The following is a 21,532-nucleotide window of genomic DNA, read 5'->3' as shown; positions in this document are numbered from 1 at the left end:
TCCTGCTGGAAATAATAATAAAGAAGTTTAAACAAATGACTTGCATATTTCCTAACTGCCTCTGCCTTGCTTTGGGCTTTAATTGTAGGAGGGTCTAAGGAAATTGTATTTGGGTGATGACACGAACAGATTTCTTCCTCTCTCTGAATGATGGCATTTTAAACTTTTAATCCTTTTCATCAAAAACTGGGTGAAAATCATAGTCCTAAACAATAATTAAAATAAAATTTCCATCTCTTGACAGAGAGAGAAATTGTTTATAGTAAATGTGCCTTTCAGCCTTCTCTCATGCCTTCTCCCAAAAGGGCTGATTAGGATGTAATAATTGGGGATGATAGCGGGAGGAAGACGACAATTCCATTTAATTAAAGATAATTTATTTTACTTTAACTTGGTGATGTCCCACATGAATAAGAGTAGATTTAGCAGATAGATTTATTAATGGGTACTGACATCTCAGCTGACATAAAAAGCAAACATTTTCTTTCCTCATTGTTTTTATTGTGTCTCGGCACCTGAAACTGCTGTCACCCCATTTCCCTTCCGCTCCATAGAGATGAAGACATTTCCAGAGAGTGTACAACTCATAATTCATTACTTGAGTTGGGCCTGAGCCACTGAGCTTGGCCTTCTCTCTGCTTACCATTGGATCTTACGTTCAGCCTAATGTTGGAAGTCGCCACAATAAGTTCTAGGTGTAAGTTAAAGGCTGACCGCAGGTCTTCAGCTTGTCATAAGCTCATTGCACAGATTCCCGGAGAGGTGTGAAAAGGTGTAAATAACATTTTCCTGCATCCTAAAGGACATGCACGTACCAAGGGAGATCCACTGGCCTGAATGAAGCTGTCCGTGGGTAGATGCTGCTGACAGTTTTGTCTAAATTTATTTTTTTATGAATGCAGTTACTGGCCATGTCTCTGCCCTGAGCAGCGTTGCCACTATTAGGCCGTGCTGGTCTCCTCTAGCCATCCTGATATATGAGAGTTTGAATTGCTTTGTGCTACTACAGCTTCCTCGAGTGGCAGGCTGTCTCCTGCCTGGCGCTGTATGTATGTGGAATCTAGCCAGTAGACACCAGATTAAATCTAGACTGAATTTAGCCTCCTATCTCTCATCAGTTGTTTGGGGTCCAATCATGTCAATTCCACTGTTTTATTATCAGTTTATACTCTTGATCAGATTCTTAGCCAGCGTAAATCATCTGAAGGCTGCTGGTTTCGGTGGTGTGATGCTGATTTACACCAGCTGGAACTGTGTTCTTTGATGTTCGGTATATCAAACCTGATTAGCAAGAATCTCTCAGGGTTGGTTTTTTTTAGGTAAATGTGTAGATCTAATTAATGATTGTATATTCTTTAAGTTACTTGATCACGCTGTGCTAGGTAGGTAATGACCAGAGCCACTGGAAAATTGCAGGATTAAGGCTCATTTCTTGCAGAGAAATTTGGGAGGAAAATATGGGCAGATGTCTGATACATTCACTGTCTCTGCGTGTATTTGTAAACAGAACATAGAAAATAAGAAACACAAAATGGTTCTCAATACATGTGGTGAAAAAAAAAGTTATGAAGTAGATACCACCATGAAAGAAAATACATGCATACCTCTTCCTTTTCTCTGTCTCTTCTGGGAACTCCTTTTTTAAAAAAAAACACTTGGAGATATGCTAACTTAAATTAAACGTGAATTAGAATTTACATTTGACAACTACCCCTGAATCTCTGCCAAATGGCACCTTTGTTATTTTCATCATCACATTTATTTCCATCTCCTATTCTTTTTTCTTTACCCATTCTTTTATTCCTTCCCATTAAGATCTGATGCTGGGTTGCTGAGTGTTTTTAAGTGTATGCATGCCAGGATATATGTCTCCTACCAGGACCAGTCCCTAATTTCTTACAAATATGGGATTTTTCTCTCCCCTCTTCCATCCACTGTTGGATTCATCCCCCTCCCTCTTCACCCATTCTCTGCTCTTGGCCCCTGTCTTCATCAGCTTGCTATTTTTGCTGTTTTTTCTGTTCTCAATATTATTTCTCCACCTACCCATATGAAGTCCTCCTTCCTCAGGATTCTTTTATGAAACATGCCTTAAGTGGGACACTTTCTTATGAACAACCAAAGTGAGGGTCACAAGAGTCATCTGAAGTCAAGTGCGTTGATTCAGCCTTTCCTTTCACGTCTGCTTTCTCCCAAGGTGAAAATTGATGTGTGCCAAGATTAATGATAGACAGAGACTTGGTTTTGGTGAGAATGGTTTTGTCTTTCTCTATTTCTCTTCTTCCATCTCATTTGTACACCCCCCGCCCCCGCCCATGCCTCTCCTCCCTCAGTGTTTTCAGTGGTAGATAGTAATGAGGATTCTTTTAACTACAAGAAACATGACCTGCACTCAATGCTCATAGTATTACTGAAGTTAACACCTGATGTTAACAGCATTTCTTGGGCCCAGTTCCTCTTATCCTGCACAGGCCAACTCTACTGAGGTCAGTAGAGAGTCTTCTGATCTATATTAGTAAAAAACAATTGTATTTAGGCCTTTATGTCCAATGTGAATAGTGATGGGCTACCTACCAGGATATTAATTATTTCCAGATAGGTAGCCTTTCTACCATTTCTTTCTTTCTCTCCTTAACTCCTCTTAAAAGATCTCACTGAAACAGAAGATGGAGAACAGGGGATATCACCGGGGTGGCTTGGTTGCTGTACCAGCAGATTCATTACACCAAGGAAAGGCTATTTATCATTCTGTCCTCTCTGAGATGAGCTTGAAAACAAAGTCTCAAACTTCCATTTCATTGAGTTGCCATGAAGTTTCCTCTCCACAGTTATTTGAATTCTGTTCTTTGATGATACCTGCATAGTTAGATGCCATTGCTAGGACCGTACCGAATTCATGCTGGAAGTGGGTTGCGCTGTGGCTCCTTTAATCTTCCAGGTTCTCCTGTGCAGCTCCCCTCCCCCCCCCACTGCTGATTGGTGGAAGAGTCCTGCTTGGGGCTTGCTCCTGATTGGCTGGGAAGCAAAAACCATAGTTTTAAACATGGCACCATTTTTGCCTCCCTGCCGGTCGGTCAGCAGCAAGCAGCAGGGCTGCCGAGGTCCCTCGGCCAATCGGCATCAGGAGGCCAAAAACAGCCATATTTAAAACTGCAGTTTTCTCCTCCCCACTGATCAGAAGTGAGCCACAAATAGGGTCTGTCCACCAATCAGCACCAGGAGGGGCATGTGGGAGAACCTGCAAGATTAAAGGACCCCAGCACAGCCCACTTCTACCATGAATTCAGTAGGGCACTAATCATTGCCGATGATGTTTTCTGGGATTCCTTGTTCCTCTCTCAGCTTTGCCTTTTCTCTAGTTTGATCTCATTGCTTTTCTTCACTGGAGTCTTTCAGTGCCCATCACTGTGGTATATGTCCTCTCCTTACATTGTTATTCCATGTTTTATTTTCCCATTTTTCTTTAACTCTTACATTTTCCCAGTACAAATTAGAAACAACTTGAAACTGATTGGACCATTTGGAGAGCTCCACCTACAGACAGTTTTATTCCCCAGGAGCACTTATGGCATGCTAGAGAAGAGCAGGCTGCCAATTGAAATAATGGCTCTGTCAAAGCTTAGGAAACAGTGGAGCAATGGAGGAAACTGCAGAATCTGTCATTAGAGTTCACCCGCAATTTCCTACCCTCCCTACTAATGACTGAGGATGATGGTATTTGTACTTATACTGCTGTGGTAACGATCTGGGAAAGTGTCTTAATAAAGAGAAATGGCAGAAAGAAATCAGAGTTGGAATAGAAACTATCCAGCTCCATTTATGTTGTTGTTGTTGCTTCTTTAGAATGAATATTTCTGCACAGGGATGACATAATGTATTATTTTTTTTCAAATTTAGTTGACCCTTTTTTAACTTTGGGCGTTCACAAGATGTAGTATTCAGCAGTTCCATCTGGAAAATATTTTAACTCAATGGGATCTGTGGAGTTAGAGTATCGTATAGAGTAGGATAAGAAAAAAAATTAAACAGCTAATGCTTAGGGTATGTTTAGAATAAGGGAGTTGTTTGTATAGAAGTGATGGCTGGTAGAATTGGAACAAACAGCGCAGAGCAGATGGGTGGTTTAGTCGAGATCTCTATGTTTCACCTCAGAATGAGCTGTGGTTTATAAAACTGGCACTCTGCAGTCACTTTTGAATCTACACCAGTCTACAGATTTTTGCCTGATCACATTATAGCAGACGTCCCATACATGTAAAGCGGCTTGCTATACTGGTAGCTTTGCTGAAGTCGAAGGAAACTGAGAAATTTTACGCACGCTGATGAACTGGACCCTCACAAAACTACCATGTCAAAACAGCCGTTGCTAGGATAAGTCTGTTCAAAGCATTTGTAGAAAACAATGACACATCGAAAAGACTTCGGCGGAGGAAATTTCAAGACATCGCAGCACTGCGATAATTCTCCGTTCAATAAGTTCACGACGAGTTATTGTTTCTTTTATTATCGTCACCAGCATGAGAACAGGCAAGAAGTAAACCTGTTTAAAACTTGCAGTTTAAAGATCATATATTCTGTGCACAACATACGGTGCTCGCAGGAGAACTCATGTCAATTAAAGCATGTAACACAAAATGTGAGGGAGAACTCAGAGTTGATTTTGTGATCGGTCTTGCACCTGCATTTGTTTTCTGCAGCACTAAACAACCTTTTTCATTAACCCTGGGTGACCTTTAACCTCCCGTTATTCCCCAGGGCTTTGCCTTTGTCAGTGAGCCCTTTTCGGTTCTGTGACTTACAGGTGGTTACTGTAGCTATGTACACTTGTTTTTCATGGTGCACCGTGCACTTAACGGCTCAGCAGGACCTGCAATTTCATACCTCTCACGGGGCTGGGGGTTGGTTTGCATGTGCTTTTCTGTTTTGTGGCTCATATGGTATCAATTACTATTTGATGGCAATGCCAAACCCTAGGCCTTTTGCATGTTTGTCCTGTGAGAAAGATCTGGAAGAGCCGACATCTGGTTTTGATTGTTGCAATTGCAGGTTGATAGAATAAACGCAGGGTGAGGTGGGTGGGTTTTCCTTCCGGCCCTTTCCACTCTGGGCTGGTAATGTGCTTCACTTGTGGATCTGGTCTTTTCATCATCTCACTCCTCCCCCATCTCCCTTCTCCCTCTTCCTCTCACTCCAAATCACCAGCAGCAACATGTGGCCCAAATTAGGGACCTGTGATTTAAAAAGCACCCTTCTGCTGGAAACCTGGAATAGGTCAGTCCAGGAAACAGAGAATATGCTTATAACACATAGTTAAAATACAAATTGACTTTAACTAAAAGTCAGGGAAATTCATCCCTAGAACTGGCAAAATTATCTGTGTTTGGATGTCAGGGCTAGGGAGAAGGAATAAAGGGGTCACTGGAGTGTATGTTTGCCTTTGGAGGACAGCACTAAAGCTGACTTCTCATTGTCATCTACCCAGCGTTGGGTGAGTCTTAGTGTTACTGAACTAGAGACAGTAGGGGGTACCCAGAAAGTGTCTCCTCATTACTGCTGCTCAGCAGGGATTGAATGTATAAGTGTGCCTGGGGAAGGACTATCACATTGGGGAAAAGAAGGCAAAGAAGTGATTATAGAGAAAGAAATAGTGACTTCTTTAAGCAAAACACTTTCATCAGCAACATTACAACATGTCTGTGTGGATTGCAGTGCCAAGCAGGTTTTCCCTTGTGTTGCTGCACCACAGAAGTGCTGTGATCAGTTTGAGTCTTTTCGTATCGCTGCATCAGTTTCAGCCTTCCATAGAAAATTACGAATTCAAATAGGCTGAAAAGTTAATGAGGAGCCTTGCTTAAAAATATTGCTGTGAGCAGCCCCATTGTATGAACTGAAAACAGGCAACCCCGATGCAAAAAGTTTAAATGCAAACTGCAGGGATGGGGAACAAGACCCAGGTGGCTAATTTCAGGAGCTCGTGCAGAGCGTAATGGTCTTATTTCTTACCCATCATTTATTTTGGAGTTCGGCTCATACCTTATCCAAACCCAGTAGCCATCATCAAAATCAGAGATCAATCAAAGGAGCAAAATCTGCAAGAAAAGGGACTGCTGCAGAGAGCAAGTCCTGCGGTGGATGTTTATTATCAGGTATTCGCTTAAGAGCATTTTTTCTTCCTATGTGAAGTTGACATCAGGTAATGCAGACCAGATCATTTCAGTGAGCAGGTTTATTCTTTTTGACAGTTCTGATAACCATTACATTTTACCATTTGGTAACGTACTTATAATTTAATAAAAATTCTCTTTTGAGATCTTCATTTTAAGGGAATTTCACCATGTATTAGGATCTGTGGACCACTGACTGATGGGTTTATTCTCTTAACAAATGTTTCCTTATATCAAGTACTTATTTAAGTGGATTTCTCTGTATCCGGAAATATGCAGCCCTAAATCACTATTGTATTGTACAGCTTGCACTTCCTATTTCAGCTCAGTATGCCAGGTAATATATTTTCTTTAATTTACCATTACACTTGAAGGCCAGACTGATGGCTTGCCAAAGTCTATTGTGTTGACACTGTCATAGCATTGCAGAGGGGATACCCTCAGCCTCAGCTGGGGAACATCACAAAAGCAGAAAAAAAACATTAAAGCATTTTAGTTTGAGAGGAGACTAAGAGTTCCCTGACAGAAGTATAACCAAGTCTGAGAATGGACAGGAGGGAGGAGAATTTATATGGGAAAGACCATAGCCAAGCCTGAAGGAGTAGTGAAAACCCCATATGACTTCTGCTCAGAGCTGGTTTGTAAAACACCTGCTGCTGACAGTCATTGCAAAACTAGTGGCAAGGACTAGTAGAGAAAATAAGGGGCAACCTTAGCCACAGTAATGTGCATTTGTATAGCAACTTTCTCTGAGGACAGCTCTGCTACAGATAATGAAGCCAAGGCACACAGAGGTTAAATCATTTGCCTGAGGTCACGCAGCAAGTCAGTAGCAGAGCCAGGGATTGAACTTTGATTTCTACCTTCCAATCAGTGTATAATCACTATCCCACACTGCTTCTGTCTAGTGAAAGGACAAGAGTATGAATTTAACTGATTTTTATCTGCTAGAGGTTGAATATTTCCCAAAGCTGTCCATTTTTTTAATGAACTCTAGTCTTGCAATTCTTTCTTCTGTCATACTGAAACGTATTACTCATCATCATCATCCTGTAAATATCATGGGCTTTCCTTCATGTGTCTGTCTACCTGTTTAACTGGCATGCTCTATAGTAAGAGTACCTCAACTCTGAAGGCTCAGTCTTAACCCTTCAGCAGTAGGGGGTATCCATTTCAAGACACTGATAACAGTTGTACCTGACGTACTTGGCTGAAGAACCTTTTGTAATTCATATTTCTAACGTCTTATCTGGTTAATGACTCTGAACTTTAAATCACAAATTTTCAAATGGAATAAAGTGATTGCATTAGGTTCCTCCCATGAATCAGTTTTGTAAAAAAATAGAAGGATCTGCAAAACAGTGACTTTTCCAGAAAAAAAATAAAGGAGAAAAAAGGTGGTAGAACTTCAGGCTGACTCTCAAAATTTTAAATATGAAAAATCTTTCATTGTGTCATGTTACACATTGCGTGCTTTCAGACAATATTATTCATTCGTTTCTTCAAACTTTTCTATCATGACACAACATATTTTTTAAATTCAGAACATCATATAAATAAAAATATTTAGATCTTTAATATTTTTTCTGTGAACTCCAAGAACCTGTACGCACCCACAGTTTACTCTTTGCTTCTGTTCATCTTTGCAGAAAGCATAATTGTTAGTGATGCTAGTGCTAGATCTATTTCCCCAAGCTTCCTATTCTGTTACAAATTAATCCTGTTTTACTTTCCAAATTTTTGGATGGAGTCATTGAGCTATTTTTGTTTATCAATAGTTATTCTGTATAATTTATGTCTCTCTCTAAAGTATGACACAGGAAAGATTACTCATTGGAAAAATTATCTGGCAATTTTTTATGGATGGATTAATCTGAAATGCATACTATGTTTTCAGGGATTTTAAAAAAATGTTGCTTGTTTTTGGAAAAGTGACAAGGGAGATGTGGGCCAATAGAATATTGTATATTCATACAGTTAGTCATTTCCTACATTCCATTTGTTGCCTGTTTAAAATAGCACAGTCCCTATAAAATAAGGAAAAACATCAATAGACTTCATCACCTTTCAGAGGAGAGTGTGCATCTGTGCACTTGACTAATATGATAGCAAGTTGAAAAAGGAAGACCAATGAATGGGAATTATCAGTGTTTTAAAAGCCTGACTTATAATGGTCATTTTGTTTCAGTAAGAAGTAGAGTATCAGGCTCTATTTAAGTAAATACAAGATAGAGATGGCCATGACATCTTGACTTCTGGTTCAGCCAGGAACAGTGAAGCTTGACTTACTTTATTTTAATCCAGTGCTATTCATTTTATGAAGTTTTTTTCTATTAAACTGAACCCCACCCCCACCCCTTTAACAAGGAAAAATCACACCGTTTCATAACATTTTGCAGCTAGCATTTATTTTGGTTATTTTTTCCATCATTTCATGATCATTAAAATCTTTCTGCCTTGCTCTCCTTCTTTTGATGTTTTTATTTCCCTTAACCCATAACTTAAAAAAAAATGACCTTTACATTAAGAAGCTGCTGGCCAGCTCAATTTTTGCTAATGTTTTCACCATCCTTTTTATACAGATCTTGCAATATAGTAAATATCACCATTATCCCATATTTATTTGAGCTATTTTCCTAGTGAATTCCCTGTTGCTTATAATAAGGACTACGGCTGTGCGAAGCTTCAGTGAATTCCCTGTTGCTTATAATAAGGACTACGGCTGTGCGAAGCTTCAGTCGCTGATTCAAGTCAGTGGAGATTCAGCCCGATTTGGTGGCCAAATCTCTAGATCCGAATTGAATCAGGAGACCCTTTAAGCTGTCCGAATTGAATTGGAACCCTCCAAATCGATTTGGAGAGATTTGGAAAGATTCAACTATTTGAACATAGACACAGCTTTAAAAATTTTTTCTATGTACCTCAAGATACCAGGCAGCTTGTAAATGCTGAGATGCTGGGGTGGATGGAGCATCTCACAGGAGCACAGGGGATCCTCAGCATGTTCAGCAGCAGACCTGGGAATGGACAAGAAGCACTTCTGGTTTACTTCTGGGTCTACCAGGGAGCATGCAGGGGGGGCCCCCCAAGCTCCCCCTGGCTCGGCAGCTGGTGCCTCCTGAGTCTGGGGGGCACCCAGGGTCCCCCCATGGCCAACCACTGAGCCGGGGGGCTGCGGGGAGGGGCTCAGCAGTGGACCTGGAAGTAGACCAGAAGTACTTCCGGTCCACTTCAGGGTTTGCTGCCGAGCATGTGGGGGTGGGGGGTGCTTCTGTGGGACACTCTATCTGCCCCAGCATCGCAGCATTCATGAGCCATGCCTCATACCTTGAGGTTTGTAGAAAAAACATTTAAAGCTGTGTCTATGGCCAAATCACTGATTCTCTTAATCAGCATTGAATCTTCAGATTTGGATTTGGCTGAATCTAATCAGGGACAGTGATCTGAATCAGTGAATTGAATCACTGTCCCCAATTCAGGCCAAATCTGAATTGAATAGGGCCCATTTTGCACACCCCTAATAAAGACCATATACTATTGATGACATGTTGTTAGTCATGGAAGGTAGAAATGGATCTGTCCATCTTATATTTGTAGGGTGATGAACTTTCCAAGCAAGTGCATATCTAGGATATATTAAATCATCAATATAGATATCTTGAGAAACACTAGCTATGATCCTTGTCTGCATTTGTTTAGATTGCTAGTTTCACAAAGTTTAATGACTCAGATTTTTCTTTCTACTACAAAAAAGTCACCCACACACAAGGTGTGCTTTGTACATTACATACCTTGTAACCTGCTAATATTTTTCCTAAAATCCAGTAAAATGAGACTTACAGTGGAGATTTTCAAAAGCACAAAATGGCAGGTACTTAATCCTGTGGAAGTTGATTGGTATTTGGGGACATAACTGCCATTTATGCCTTTAGAGTACTTCCTGTTTGTTACTAGGAAACATTTTGATTTTTGGAAAAAATTGGGGGAACTCTTTTTTCTGTTTATCTGTTTATGTTGTTTGGTCTGTTTTCTGTGAGTACTGTGTAACACTGTGTTTTTCACCAAACAGCACAATTGATTCCCATTCCAGGGCAACAGGCAGCTTACAGCTGCCGAGCTGAAATACAGCTTCATATAGCCTACTGCTGAAAGGAAGGGTAGTTAAGGCTTTAGGGAAAACCAGCACTGTGGTTACTGTGGTGCTGTGGACAAAAGGGGACCCATCAGCTAAGCAGTTATTCACTGCGTGCACCAGGATGACTTGCATGGCAGTGTGCACCAGGATGACCTGGCATCATGGAGACTGCAATTCTCACATTCACATTTAAGAATCTGACCAGCTTCTGTTATGATTTGACTTGAAGGCAAATAATGAAGTGAAGTGTAGCCCCAGATTAGGGACTAGGTCAGAGACATGTATATAAAGTAGAGCTGTGCGAAGCTTTGGTCCCTGATTTGATTCAGCAGAGATTCAGCCCGATTCAGTGGCCAAATCTCTAAATCCAGATCGAATCAGGAGGCCCTGTAATCTCTCTGAATCAAGCTAGAACCCTCCGAATCGATTCAGCGAGATTCGGAAAGATTTGGCAATTTGGATATAGACACAGCTTTAAATGTTTTTTCTACCTACCTCAAGGTACCAGGCGGCTCATGAATGCTGCGATGGTGGGGTGGATGGAGTGTCCCACAGGACCATGGGGCGCTCCCCAGAACACTCAGTGGCAGACCCAGAAGTGGACTAGAAGCACTTCCAGTCTGTTTCTGGGTCCACCGGCAAGTACACAGGGCCCCCTCACCCCTTGCCCCCCTACAGCTCCTGGCTCGGTGACTGGTGCCTCCTGGGTCTGAAGCGGGGCACCTGGGGTCTACCTGCAGCTGATCACTGAGCCAGGGGGGCACAAGGGGGACCAGAAGTACTTCCGGTCCAGTTCCCCAAGCAGGGGGGGGGGGGGGGGGCGCTCCTGTGGGATGCTCCATCTGCCCCAGCATCACACCATTCATGAACTGCACCTGGTACCTCGAGGTACATAGAAAAAACATTTAAAGCTGTGTCTATGTCTGAATTGCTGATTCTCTGAATCAGCATTGAATCTTCAGATTTGGATTGGCCAAATCCAATCGGGGAAAGTGATCTGAATCAATCAATCGAATTGCTGTCCCCAATTTGGGCCAAATCCAAATTGAATATGACCCATATACACCCCTAATATAAAGCTATAGCTCACCTGCTGTTGTTCAGTGGTAGAATCCTTGTCTCCTATGTGGGAGACATGGGTTTGATTCCTGGATGTGTGTATAACTGCAGCCATTGAGGCTCTGGACTCAGTCTGGCCTTTGAATTCTCTCTCGGTGGTCTAAGCGGGGGATGGAGTGTCTGGGCAGCCTCCAGTTTGCAAATAAAGACATTTTTTTGCAAAGATCTAGTTGGTCTAATAAAAGATATCACCTCTGCCATGAGTTTTGATTCCTTCTGCCTCTAGACCAATACGACTACAACCTGGATGCCTAGGCATGTGCGTTGAAGGTCTTGGTGACCTCTTACGGATATACCATGATCCAGAAGGATCAACAGTTGCCTACTACTGTACTCTCATTTCCTTTGGGGTGATTTATAGCACATTCACAATGCAGCAGTATTTTTTTTTCTGTTTATTGAGAAAGATGTATGTGCACTGCCAAGTCTGTGCTGAGAGGTGGATGTCCTCAGTCTAGTTGTAAATATGCTGAGGAAAGGGATATTTATGCTATTTTTATGAAATCCTTCCTGTAAATATATGTATTGGATCACATTCAGAGGTGATGTTTTAAGTCGATAAGAAAATCTTAGGGGCTCTAAGTGAATCCCTTTTGAAATTTGCTAGTAGGTATAAATTACATTGGGAACGGAGGGAAAGTGGATTCATTAGTTGTTTTACCCATAACACAGCAATTTCCCTTTTTTACTGCCTTGTACACTGCTTCTGAATGTGATACAATGACTTTTTGGCCATTTTTCTAGCTTTGAGTCTTATGGTCCATTTAAAATAATGTCATTAACTAGGACTTGCCAGGTCTTGTCACTGATGGGTCACTGGAAGCCACCAAATTTACAAAGCCATGTCTGGTGGAGAAACTTTTAAAATTTCAGGTTCTTGTGCTGCCCTTTTCACCCCCTCCTTCCGTGGTATCCTGCTTTTCCTTTCTCAAACCATTTTATCAACTGGCAGCTTCAGAGGTCAGACTGGGTTTTATCAGGTTTTCTTTGGTTGTTGCTTGCACATACAGAAGAACACAAGGGAGTCAGTGGAAAGAAGAGGAAAGTCAATAAAGAAGAGTGGGTGGAGAGATGACATGGAAAAGGAGGGGAACATAGCAGGGGGGAAGCTGGGAAGACAGCAGGCAAAAATGGAGAGAAAGGCTCCATAAAGCACAGAAATGGAAGGCGATATTTGTCAAAAATAGTGGGAACATGTAAAGTAAGCTTGTTCCTTAATGCAAGACAAATTAGTAAATCACAGAGGACATGGGGGGGGGGTTGTTTATTTTGGGGGGGAGTTATTTTTAGTTAGCAGCCCCTTTATTTTTCCAGGGAGTAATGATCTTTTTGCATGATAGTTTGGATTAAAACAGCAATCTGTCTGGTAAATTCCACATTATATTTTATTTCCAGTTAATTCTTCAGGATTTTTCTCCCTGTGAGGTATATTTAATACATGGACTGTTATCAAACAGGAATGTGTTGTATGTAATTGCATGTGATATGACTGTAAAAGTTTTAAATATTTTGTCTTGACGTTTTCCCACTCTGATCATAGCACCCACCTTTGAAGGACCTTTGGCTTTCAATGGATAGCTATTTTAAGTGCAGACTCTAGGCCAGAAATTAAGGGGAAAATGAGACTTTTTAATTACAAAAGATCAATCTTCTATCTTTTTCTAATAGATAAAAATTACAACACTCTTGTTAGATAAGTCTGTTGTTGGCTTTTTGTTGACTGCTTCTGCAGAGGCATCGGTACCAGTGTCCACTTGTGAACAACATTATCAAATTAGAGTTATATTAGGCTGGAAACTCAAGGAGAAAACAAAGATGATGAGGCAGGTGAGAGCATCCTGGAGAAAAATGACTCTTATTATTTGAAGTCAACACTTAAAATCCAGCTCAGGCCAATAGTACCTAGCTAATGCCTGTTTAATTAGCTTTGTGAAAGGATTTGGTGGGCTTGTTCCAGTACTTGGCTGACCTTCTTGTTCGTGGACTCCACAGAAAAAGAGTCCACAGCAAAGGGCTGGTCCTTGGCAAGGACCTTGGCAAGACAATGTGAGGAAGTGTAAATGTAGCTGCCCATATCCTGTAGCTAGATGACCTTCAGATGCCAGGACTGTTGCATGTTGCCTTTCCCAAGCACAACATTCACAGAAAAATAAAGAACTTTAAATAAAATCCAGTTGCAATCCCTCTTTTTAAAATGGCAAATTTCGTTTTAAAATTTTTAATTAAGTAAAAATCAGAGGTTTCAAAGTTGTAGAGTCATGGAAAAGCAAGAGAGGAAGGGTGTGAGAGTAACTGAAAGAGACTATTTCAACTTTAAAAGTGTTACTAAATGTTACTGATATTTACATCTCTTTCTCATATATACTGTAATTTAAGAAACCATCATGTGGTTTACCACAGGTTATTTTAAAGCACAAAGGCAGTAAAATAAGGCTAACATGTTCTAAACTGGACACTCTTAAAAATGAATGTTAACAACCCACAATTGTTAAATTTATCGTATTTTTAGAATTGGGGTAATTATAGTAAAGGTGAGTGCCACAGTGCAGTAAATCTAATTTTTAATGTCAATCATTTTACTCTTTTTAAAAAAAAAATCTGTTGCAACTATAGAAGACTTTTTTAACATGTCTGTTTCAATAGGCACATTGCTTTTTTGAAAGTATGAACAGTGTCTGAAGTGTTTAGAATAAAAGACTAGGATGTCATTTCTCTTTTCTGGCCTGTAGTTTATAAAACAATTGTACCATATACTAAGTGTAATGCAGTCTGAGTCTATTTTGTGTTTTTTGTCTGTGGACAATTGTTAAAGCATTAATTCTGCCATTAAGGACTTCTCTAAATATTTCCATTGTGTCATTATGATTGTTCTGTGATAGCAGCAAGAAGGTACCGTAAACACTTTGCTGGGAAAAAATCTCCTCCTCTCAGTCATCCAGCATCGTGGGAGGGGATGTTGACTAGACGGGAGGGGATGTGACAAAGAGTCTGGAAAGGGGAGATTTGAGAGAGCAGCTTGGTAAGATAGGAGCTGACCCCTCTCCCTCTTGGGTCCTCCATCTTCCCTTTGGCTGGAGCTTAGGGGATTGAGCAGGTTGCGTGACTCCCCTGTCTCTCCTCTCCATTCCACTTAGTATTTGCCCCTTTTGCCCCGTTAGCTACCAACCCTCCCTCTCCTTAGCAGTAGCCTAGGGGTTGTGTTTTCAGGATGTAGAACAGCTGACCATTTGCCTGGTCTGAGATCAGGAAGGAATTTCTCCCACTAGGGCCAAATGGCTGAAGTCCACCGCGTGTTTTCTTTTCCTTCGTCTTCCTTAGTGTCCTGGAGGGACAACTGGATTGAAAATAGTAGAATTTGCAAGTTTATATTAAGAAAGGTAAAACTGACACAGCTTGCAGCCGGTGTCCGGTATGGGTAAAAGGGTAATAGGGCGAGTAGCCAGAGGTAGATAAATCCCTGGATTTTGCTGGTGATGTTATGCTTATAGGATTTAAGGTCTTCACAGATGTGGCAAAGAGAGCTGACCCCTAGCAGTGGCAGGCCAATAAAGATGATTGGTTACATGTTTGGTGCCTTGAAACCTAACACTGGACCCCGTGTTAAATCCCTGGTAAATGGGAGCAGGGTGTAGATGGATGGCTGTCTTTCAGTGTTACATTAGTAAAATTGTGGTCTATTATTTAAATCACACCTGCATCTATTGTTCATTCTTCTGCATCTCCTGATCAATGACTACTGGCTATTGCTGACAGGGCTTGGGTATAGATTTATTTCTGCTATTGTTCAGTCATATTATGTCCTTTTCCCTTAACATTAAATCTTCAAGCAAGTTTTTCTGTCTTCTCTTTCTGTGACTGGTAGTTTGCTTATAGTAAGCAAATAAACATACATCAGTAGCTTCTGAATATTACATGTATTTCTCTTTTTCATGAATTTGCCAGGTGCAGAGTGTATGAATTGATATCAGTGGGAGTTGAGGGCCCTCAAGGGATCAGGCCTGAATTACGAAAAAACATTGAAGTTACTATAGAGTTTATATTTTTACTTTTCATGTATAGTGCCCTGTATACCTTCCCAGAAAAGCGCTACAATCTATTGAATATATCTATTTTTAATATAAAAACATTTTTAAAAATCCCTTGGGGTATATGTGAGCATATATTTAAATACATATAGAAAACCTCTGTTGTGAATCCGTGAATTTTCTTGCAAAACTGTCTAAAGTGTAATTCTATCAACCTTACTCAGGTAGAGTAGGATCTTGCTCATCAAATAGCCGTGTTGAAATCAACCAGACAACTCAAAGAGTAAGTTACTCGGTGTAAGAGTGGCAGATTCTGGCCCTTTGTGTGCTGTTTATTTTGATGGAAGAAATGGAATTTTTCTTGTAATGTTTGTGAAATGCAGGCTGGACGTAGATGGGCTTTTTCTAACGTTGCTTTCAGTTGTATTTTATTGGTGGATTTCTCTTTCCTTTCGCTGTGACCTGTGAATGTCAGAGTAGGCTCACTGCCAATTTTGTGATCTGCTGCCTGCTTCAAAATGGAGGCAGGAAGGTATCCATTTTCATCAAGATGATGACAGTGCTTCAGTCTTCCTGACCATCTGGAGAGAGGAACTTTTTAATCAGAAACAAAAAACTGAGGATTTAAACATATATAGCAAAATAAAATGCAAAGTTAAACTATACCTTATGAGTCCAGATTTTTTCTTTTATGTTGTCCCAGTCAAATTAAATGCAAACAAGAAAATACAAGAGCTATTTTTGTAAAAAGCACATTACAGAAATCTCTGGTGTATTAGTAAACAAATGTAAGTAAATTAGTTTTTTGGCACACATGCTAAGTTTGTTGCACACACAAATATAATAAGTACTAAAAAGAGTGTTTTTTTCCCCCCCTTCTGAGACACACACATGCTGTGTTGGTGGTCTTGTGTAGATCCAGGTTTTTTAGTACTCCTTTCAAGCTTCTCTGCAAGGAGCAAGTACCCTGGGAATTTAATATCCCAAGATATGTTTATAATTTTCAGTATTTTAGTTAGCACTGCTTTCTAAATTACATTTTTTTAGTTCAGGGAACAAATGTGACTTCTTGCACCGCCTTCATTTGCATCTCTAAAATTGTAAAATCATTGTACTTTCATATAATAAATCAATATTGTTTCATGTTTCAGTTATTCTATATATATATGTTAAACAGTGTATCAGCTGAAAGACATATTTTGGCAAAACCTTCACAAATATTCTTGAGTAAAGCTGGAAAATGTCATACCCGAGTTTCTTCTGAAGGTTACCATTTATTTTCCAGTCACACAAATGCTGAGGATTTTTGTATTCCGAGAAAAGTATTGTGTAGTGTTATAAACTGATTTAAACTGACTAAGGAAAAAAAAAACCCTCAATATTTCTTTCCTGCTTCTATTTTAAAGCAACATACCTTGAAATACTTCAGTCATTGCTAAAGGCATACTAAATTAGTCCTTTTTCCTCAGGTTTATGCCCCGTCAGCAAGCACTGCCGACTACAATAGGGATTCACCAGGTTATCCATCCTCAAAACCAGCAGCCAGCACTTTTCCTAGCTCCTTCTTCATGCAAGGTAGGATGTTGCTTTCAAAGAGAAATCTATTGTGCTTACATTTTCTGTATTCATATTTTGGCTTATACATATTAGAGACAGACTAGACTATCATCCTTTGCTCTGTTACATTATCATTAAAATGAAGACCTGCAAGTCTTCATTTGGCCATTATGGCTATGAACATCTTGTTTTGATCCTGTAATGAAATGGAATAATGAAAAAGATTAGCCAATTCTTATCATTTAAGTTACTTAGGCAACTCTTCAATGTGTTTGTATACATGCACATATATTATACTAAATGTGCACACAGCAGGTGAGTGTTCTTTGTGTATAAATGTGTGTGCACATGTGTGTGTATGAAAGAGTCTATAAAATGTAGAATATTTACAGTATGGAGCATGTGTACTTAATATACATTCATAGGCATTATATAGTATAAATTAATTAACTGCATAGGGTCTGTTATTTGAAAATGGGTTAGTAGATTTTATAGATTCACTGTCACTCATTTTTTCAAGTCTAATAGTGTATTTCTTCCACTTACTCATACTTAAATCCCATTAAAATAAAGTTCCAAGTAATTTATTAGTCAAAAGACCTAGACTTTTTGGAATTATCCCCAGACAAAAATGGGGTGTCTGCATTTTGCTCTATTTAGGACCATATTATTCACTTCTTAACATTTATGCATGAGTAGTCACATTTAATTGAATAGGATTACTTGGATATCTTCACCTAAGCACATTCAGAAGTGTTTGCAGGAACAAGGCTCAGATGTCCTCTACTTTGTCTTCCCCTGCCAAAAGAATAAAATTGATTCCCTCTTCTATCACCTTTCACCTTGGATTAGATGACCCTGGAGGTCTCTTCCCATTCTATGATTCAGTGAACCAGCGTGGCAGATAGAAACTACACATCTATACTTCGGTTTCCTTTGACTCATCAGACTAGCACCTCGGATAAAAATAAATCATTTCATGCTGAAATCTATAGTGTCTCCAAAGCACGCCTTCATATTACATATGAGGGATTTAATTGAGCATGCTCACATCTGGGATTTTGGCATGGCCCTACCATTATTTTTTATATTTAGTTCTGGCACAAGGAGGAAAGCTGGAGCTTGGCAGAGGATCTGTTTAGTATCACACCAGGAAATCAGGCAGTTAGGCCCCAGACTGATTGAGCTGCTGCATCAAGAGTAGGCAAAAACAGTCGGTTCCACCTGGCTTGGGTAACAGTTATTCATATGTTCAAAGGCTTGTCTGCTGTGCTCCATCACACCTGATTGTTAGAAGCAGCAAGCCATCACCTCATGGCTGTATCCTCTACCTCTTCACCTCGCTTCTGCCTTGCCACTCTGTAACCCCAGCAGATTTTAGGTTGTTTCCTTCATCAGCAGTAGTGTAATAATTCCTTATTACCACTCAAAATGGGCTATTAACGAGACAGTGGTCACGACTATACATGTGCTTTAATATGCAGTAGCCTATTTTACTGTGCATTAAAGGGCCACATAAAAAAGTACAATTATGATAATGCGCAGTAAAATAATCTGCTGCACATTAAGCATCACTTAAAAACCATGCATATCCGTTACTGTTCATGAAGGCAGCCTAATGGACATTTGTTTAGTACCTCACAAGGAAAGTACTAAATGTAATGTGCATTAGGAAAACTGCCTTAATGCACATGTAGACATGCTCAGTGATAGTAAAACATCATTACAGACAGTGCTTCTTTTGTCATGACCCTTGATATATCCTAACTGTGTCTTGAAGCTGGAAGGCAGTAGATAGTGAAAATGAAAAGTCCTAACAGCATTTAAAAAGAGTGAAACCAGTACATTTCTATGGACAGTAAGCCTATGTAGACTTTAATACAGAACATGAATCTTTTCTAATTTTTTAATGATCCTATTTGGTTTGTAAATTTCTACTGATATAGGATTCAGAGTACCTTTGGATAGTTTATTTGGCTTTAATTTTATGGGAGCATTCCATACTGAAAGGGAAAAAAAACCAGGTATATTGATTATTACTGTTTCCTTGCTAGGGCTAGGGACATACATTACACATAAACCGGTTTAAGTGATCAGAAACTGGTTTAAACCTGTAACAGAACAGATGTTCAGTTCACATAAAGCAGTTTGAAAATGGCTGAAACCGGTTTGAGATAAACCTGGTTGAATGTAGTATCAGACTTAACTGACTTGGCTCAAACTGGTTTATGCAATATCTGTCTCAGACCCCTTGCTAATTTAAAATAAATCAGACAACCCCAGCATCCTGGCATGCTCTCTGGGCTGGGCGGGGCTCTGTGCTCACCAGCAGGGCTGGCCCCGCCCCCCTGCTCTCTGGCTGGAGCTCGGCACAGACTTGCAGGCACAGACTTGCCTGGCTTCCCCCTGATAAGCAGGGATTATTCCCCTCTCCCTTCTGCCTTACACAGACACCTCAGCATTAGCTAGCAGACCACGTGCTGGCTACGGTCCGGTCTGTGCTGTGGGAAAGGACTGAAGCAGACAGGCTTTTTTGAGCTAATCAACAGGTAGCTTAATCTTCTTCCTTGGAAGAGCTGTATAAGAAGAGCTCCATTAGTTAATGGAGAGAGCCTTTGTTTTCTTAATGAGTTGATAAATACTGAGTTAAGGGTGACAAATATTCCCTGCTGGGCAGCTCAGGAGTGGAGGGAATAATAAGAGCATCCTGCCAGTGCCTGGCCCCGCCTCCCTCAGCTCAGCCCTGTGGAAGGGACAGGAGGGCTGCTCTAGTGCCCCCTGTCTTCTAGCCTGAGCCACTACAGGCATGTCCCTGCATTTCTCACATGTCTGTCTGGATTACAACCTGATTTAGTATAGCCAGGATAGACTAACCTGCAAGGATTGAATCAATTCAGGCTCAGGCTTTTTGAATGTCTGTCCCTAGCCTAAATCACTAGTTAAATGTAAGGAGAATAGCCACCCCTTTTAAGGACTTAGCTTCAGGTGTAAACTTCAGGTGTGAACTTTTCACATCTCAAGGGCAGCTTGTATTTTGTTATACCACAATAAAGTCACTCAGCAATGCAAATGATGTGCATGTTTGGTGCTGAATTATTAAAACCCTAGAAGAAGGTACAGTGTAGATAAGGCAACTCTAAAAACAAAAGGCTAAAAAAATTACAATGTTGCACCAGATCCAGTGTGTCCAGGATGCATTATTCAAAAATTGTTAGATCATTCCAAATTCAGTTTTAAACACTTAATTTTCTTTTGAAATGCATAGTTTGCTCCAACTGAAGTTTGTGGTAACTTGGGGTTTACATATTTAAATTTATGGTAAAACAGCAAGACCAGAACTACAGAGAATCTTAAAGTTATATAACTGGCTTGAAATAAGTGAAGATGATAGTACTATTTGCTATTGTTCCATTTGGCTTAATTTTTTATTTAAGAGCATGCTTTTATGTTACATTTGTGTAGCCCTTAGGACAGACAAGCAATATATAGCATCCATTTTATGGTTGCTGTCTTTTAATGTAAGCAATTAACCCAAACAAAAATACATTATATGCAGATCAAGCTCTGTTAGGCTAGTTATTTATAAGAAAACAAAGCTAAACTGTTTTATAACCAAGATTTAGAGCTTTCAGAAAAGCCACATTTTCTTTCTGCTTTACAGATGGTCATCACAGCAGTGACCCATGGAGCTCCTCCAGTGGGATGAATCAGCCTGGTTATGGAGGAATGTTGGGCAATTCTTCTCATATTCCACAGTCAAGTAGCTACTGCAGTCTGCATCCACATGACCGTTTGGTAAGAGATGCATGTGAGGGAACAAAGAAAGGAGCATGTATACATGCATGTGGAGAGAGGAAATATATAAGGCAGGAAGTGATACAGAGTTTTTATTGATTATGAGATAACTGTTATAACCAGGGATCCTGGTTTTCCCTTATAACAAATTGCAAATGTTCTGCTAAAAAACACAAATTCTCTAATAAAAAACCCCAGATCTGTGGTTAAAATTAAAGGCCCCCCACAGCCCCACCTCTGTGGCCCTGCTCATGCCTCTCATTCCCTCCCCCCAACATCCATGCCCCCCAGATACGTACGTGGGGCAGGCGCAGGCTGCAGGCATGGGCTCCCACCTTGCTTCCCTCCCCCCATGGCCTCCACAGACCAGCAGGCATGACCCGGTGTGGCAGGGAACAGCTGGGCGACGCAGGGATCTCCTCGCTGCTGTGAGCTCCCTGCTGCCCTGGCAACATGCCTCCTGTGCATGCCGCTGCTTTGAGGGGATCAGCTCTGCATGCAGGGGGGTCATCACCAGAGCAATGTGGATCTCATAGCAGTGAGCAGCTTTTCTGCACGGCTCCTCTGCTCCCTGCTGCGCCAGGTCCCAGAGGCCCCAGGGGAGGGAATCAGGGTAGAGTTCGCAACGGCAAGCAGCTTCTCGGTGCAGGCCCGCTGCTCTCTGCCACCCTGCATCCCTCCCCAGGGATGGTGGGCACAACCCGATGCGGCAGGGAACAGAGGGGCCATATGGAGAA

The 21,532-nt window shown here is 40.7% G+C and overlaps 1 protein-coding gene across 17 annotated transcripts in view; it reads left to right on the top strand.

Moving 5' to 3' along the window:
- TCF4 (transcription factor 4) overlaps positions 1–21,532 on the top strand; it is a 360,805-nt gene that overhangs the window by 274,811 nt on the left and 64,462 nt on the right. For 13 of the 17 annotated variants that reach the window (XM_014517565.2, XM_014517561.2, XM_025198152.1 and 10 more), the window contains 2 exons: positions 16,913–17,018; positions 20,662–20,795. In XM_014517565.2, the coding sequence (XP_014373051.1) occupies positions 16,913–17,018; positions 20,662–20,795 (240 nt within the window). The remainder of the gene's footprint in view (positions 1–16,912; positions 17,019–20,661; positions 20,796–21,532) is intronic. The other 4 variants (XM_025198159.1, XM_025198156.1, XM_025198157.1 and 1 more) reach the window with 1 other exon arrangement.

Source organism: Alligator sinensis, unplaced genomic scaffold (genome assembly GCF_000455745.1).
Source record: "Alligator sinensis unplaced genomic scaffold, ASM45574v1 scaffold701_1, whole genome shotgun sequence".
Classification (NCBI taxonomy): domain Eukaryota; kingdom Metazoa; phylum Chordata; order Crocodylia; family Alligatoridae; genus Alligator; species Alligator sinensis.
This window is presented reverse-complemented; position numbering and strand designations above follow the sequence as displayed.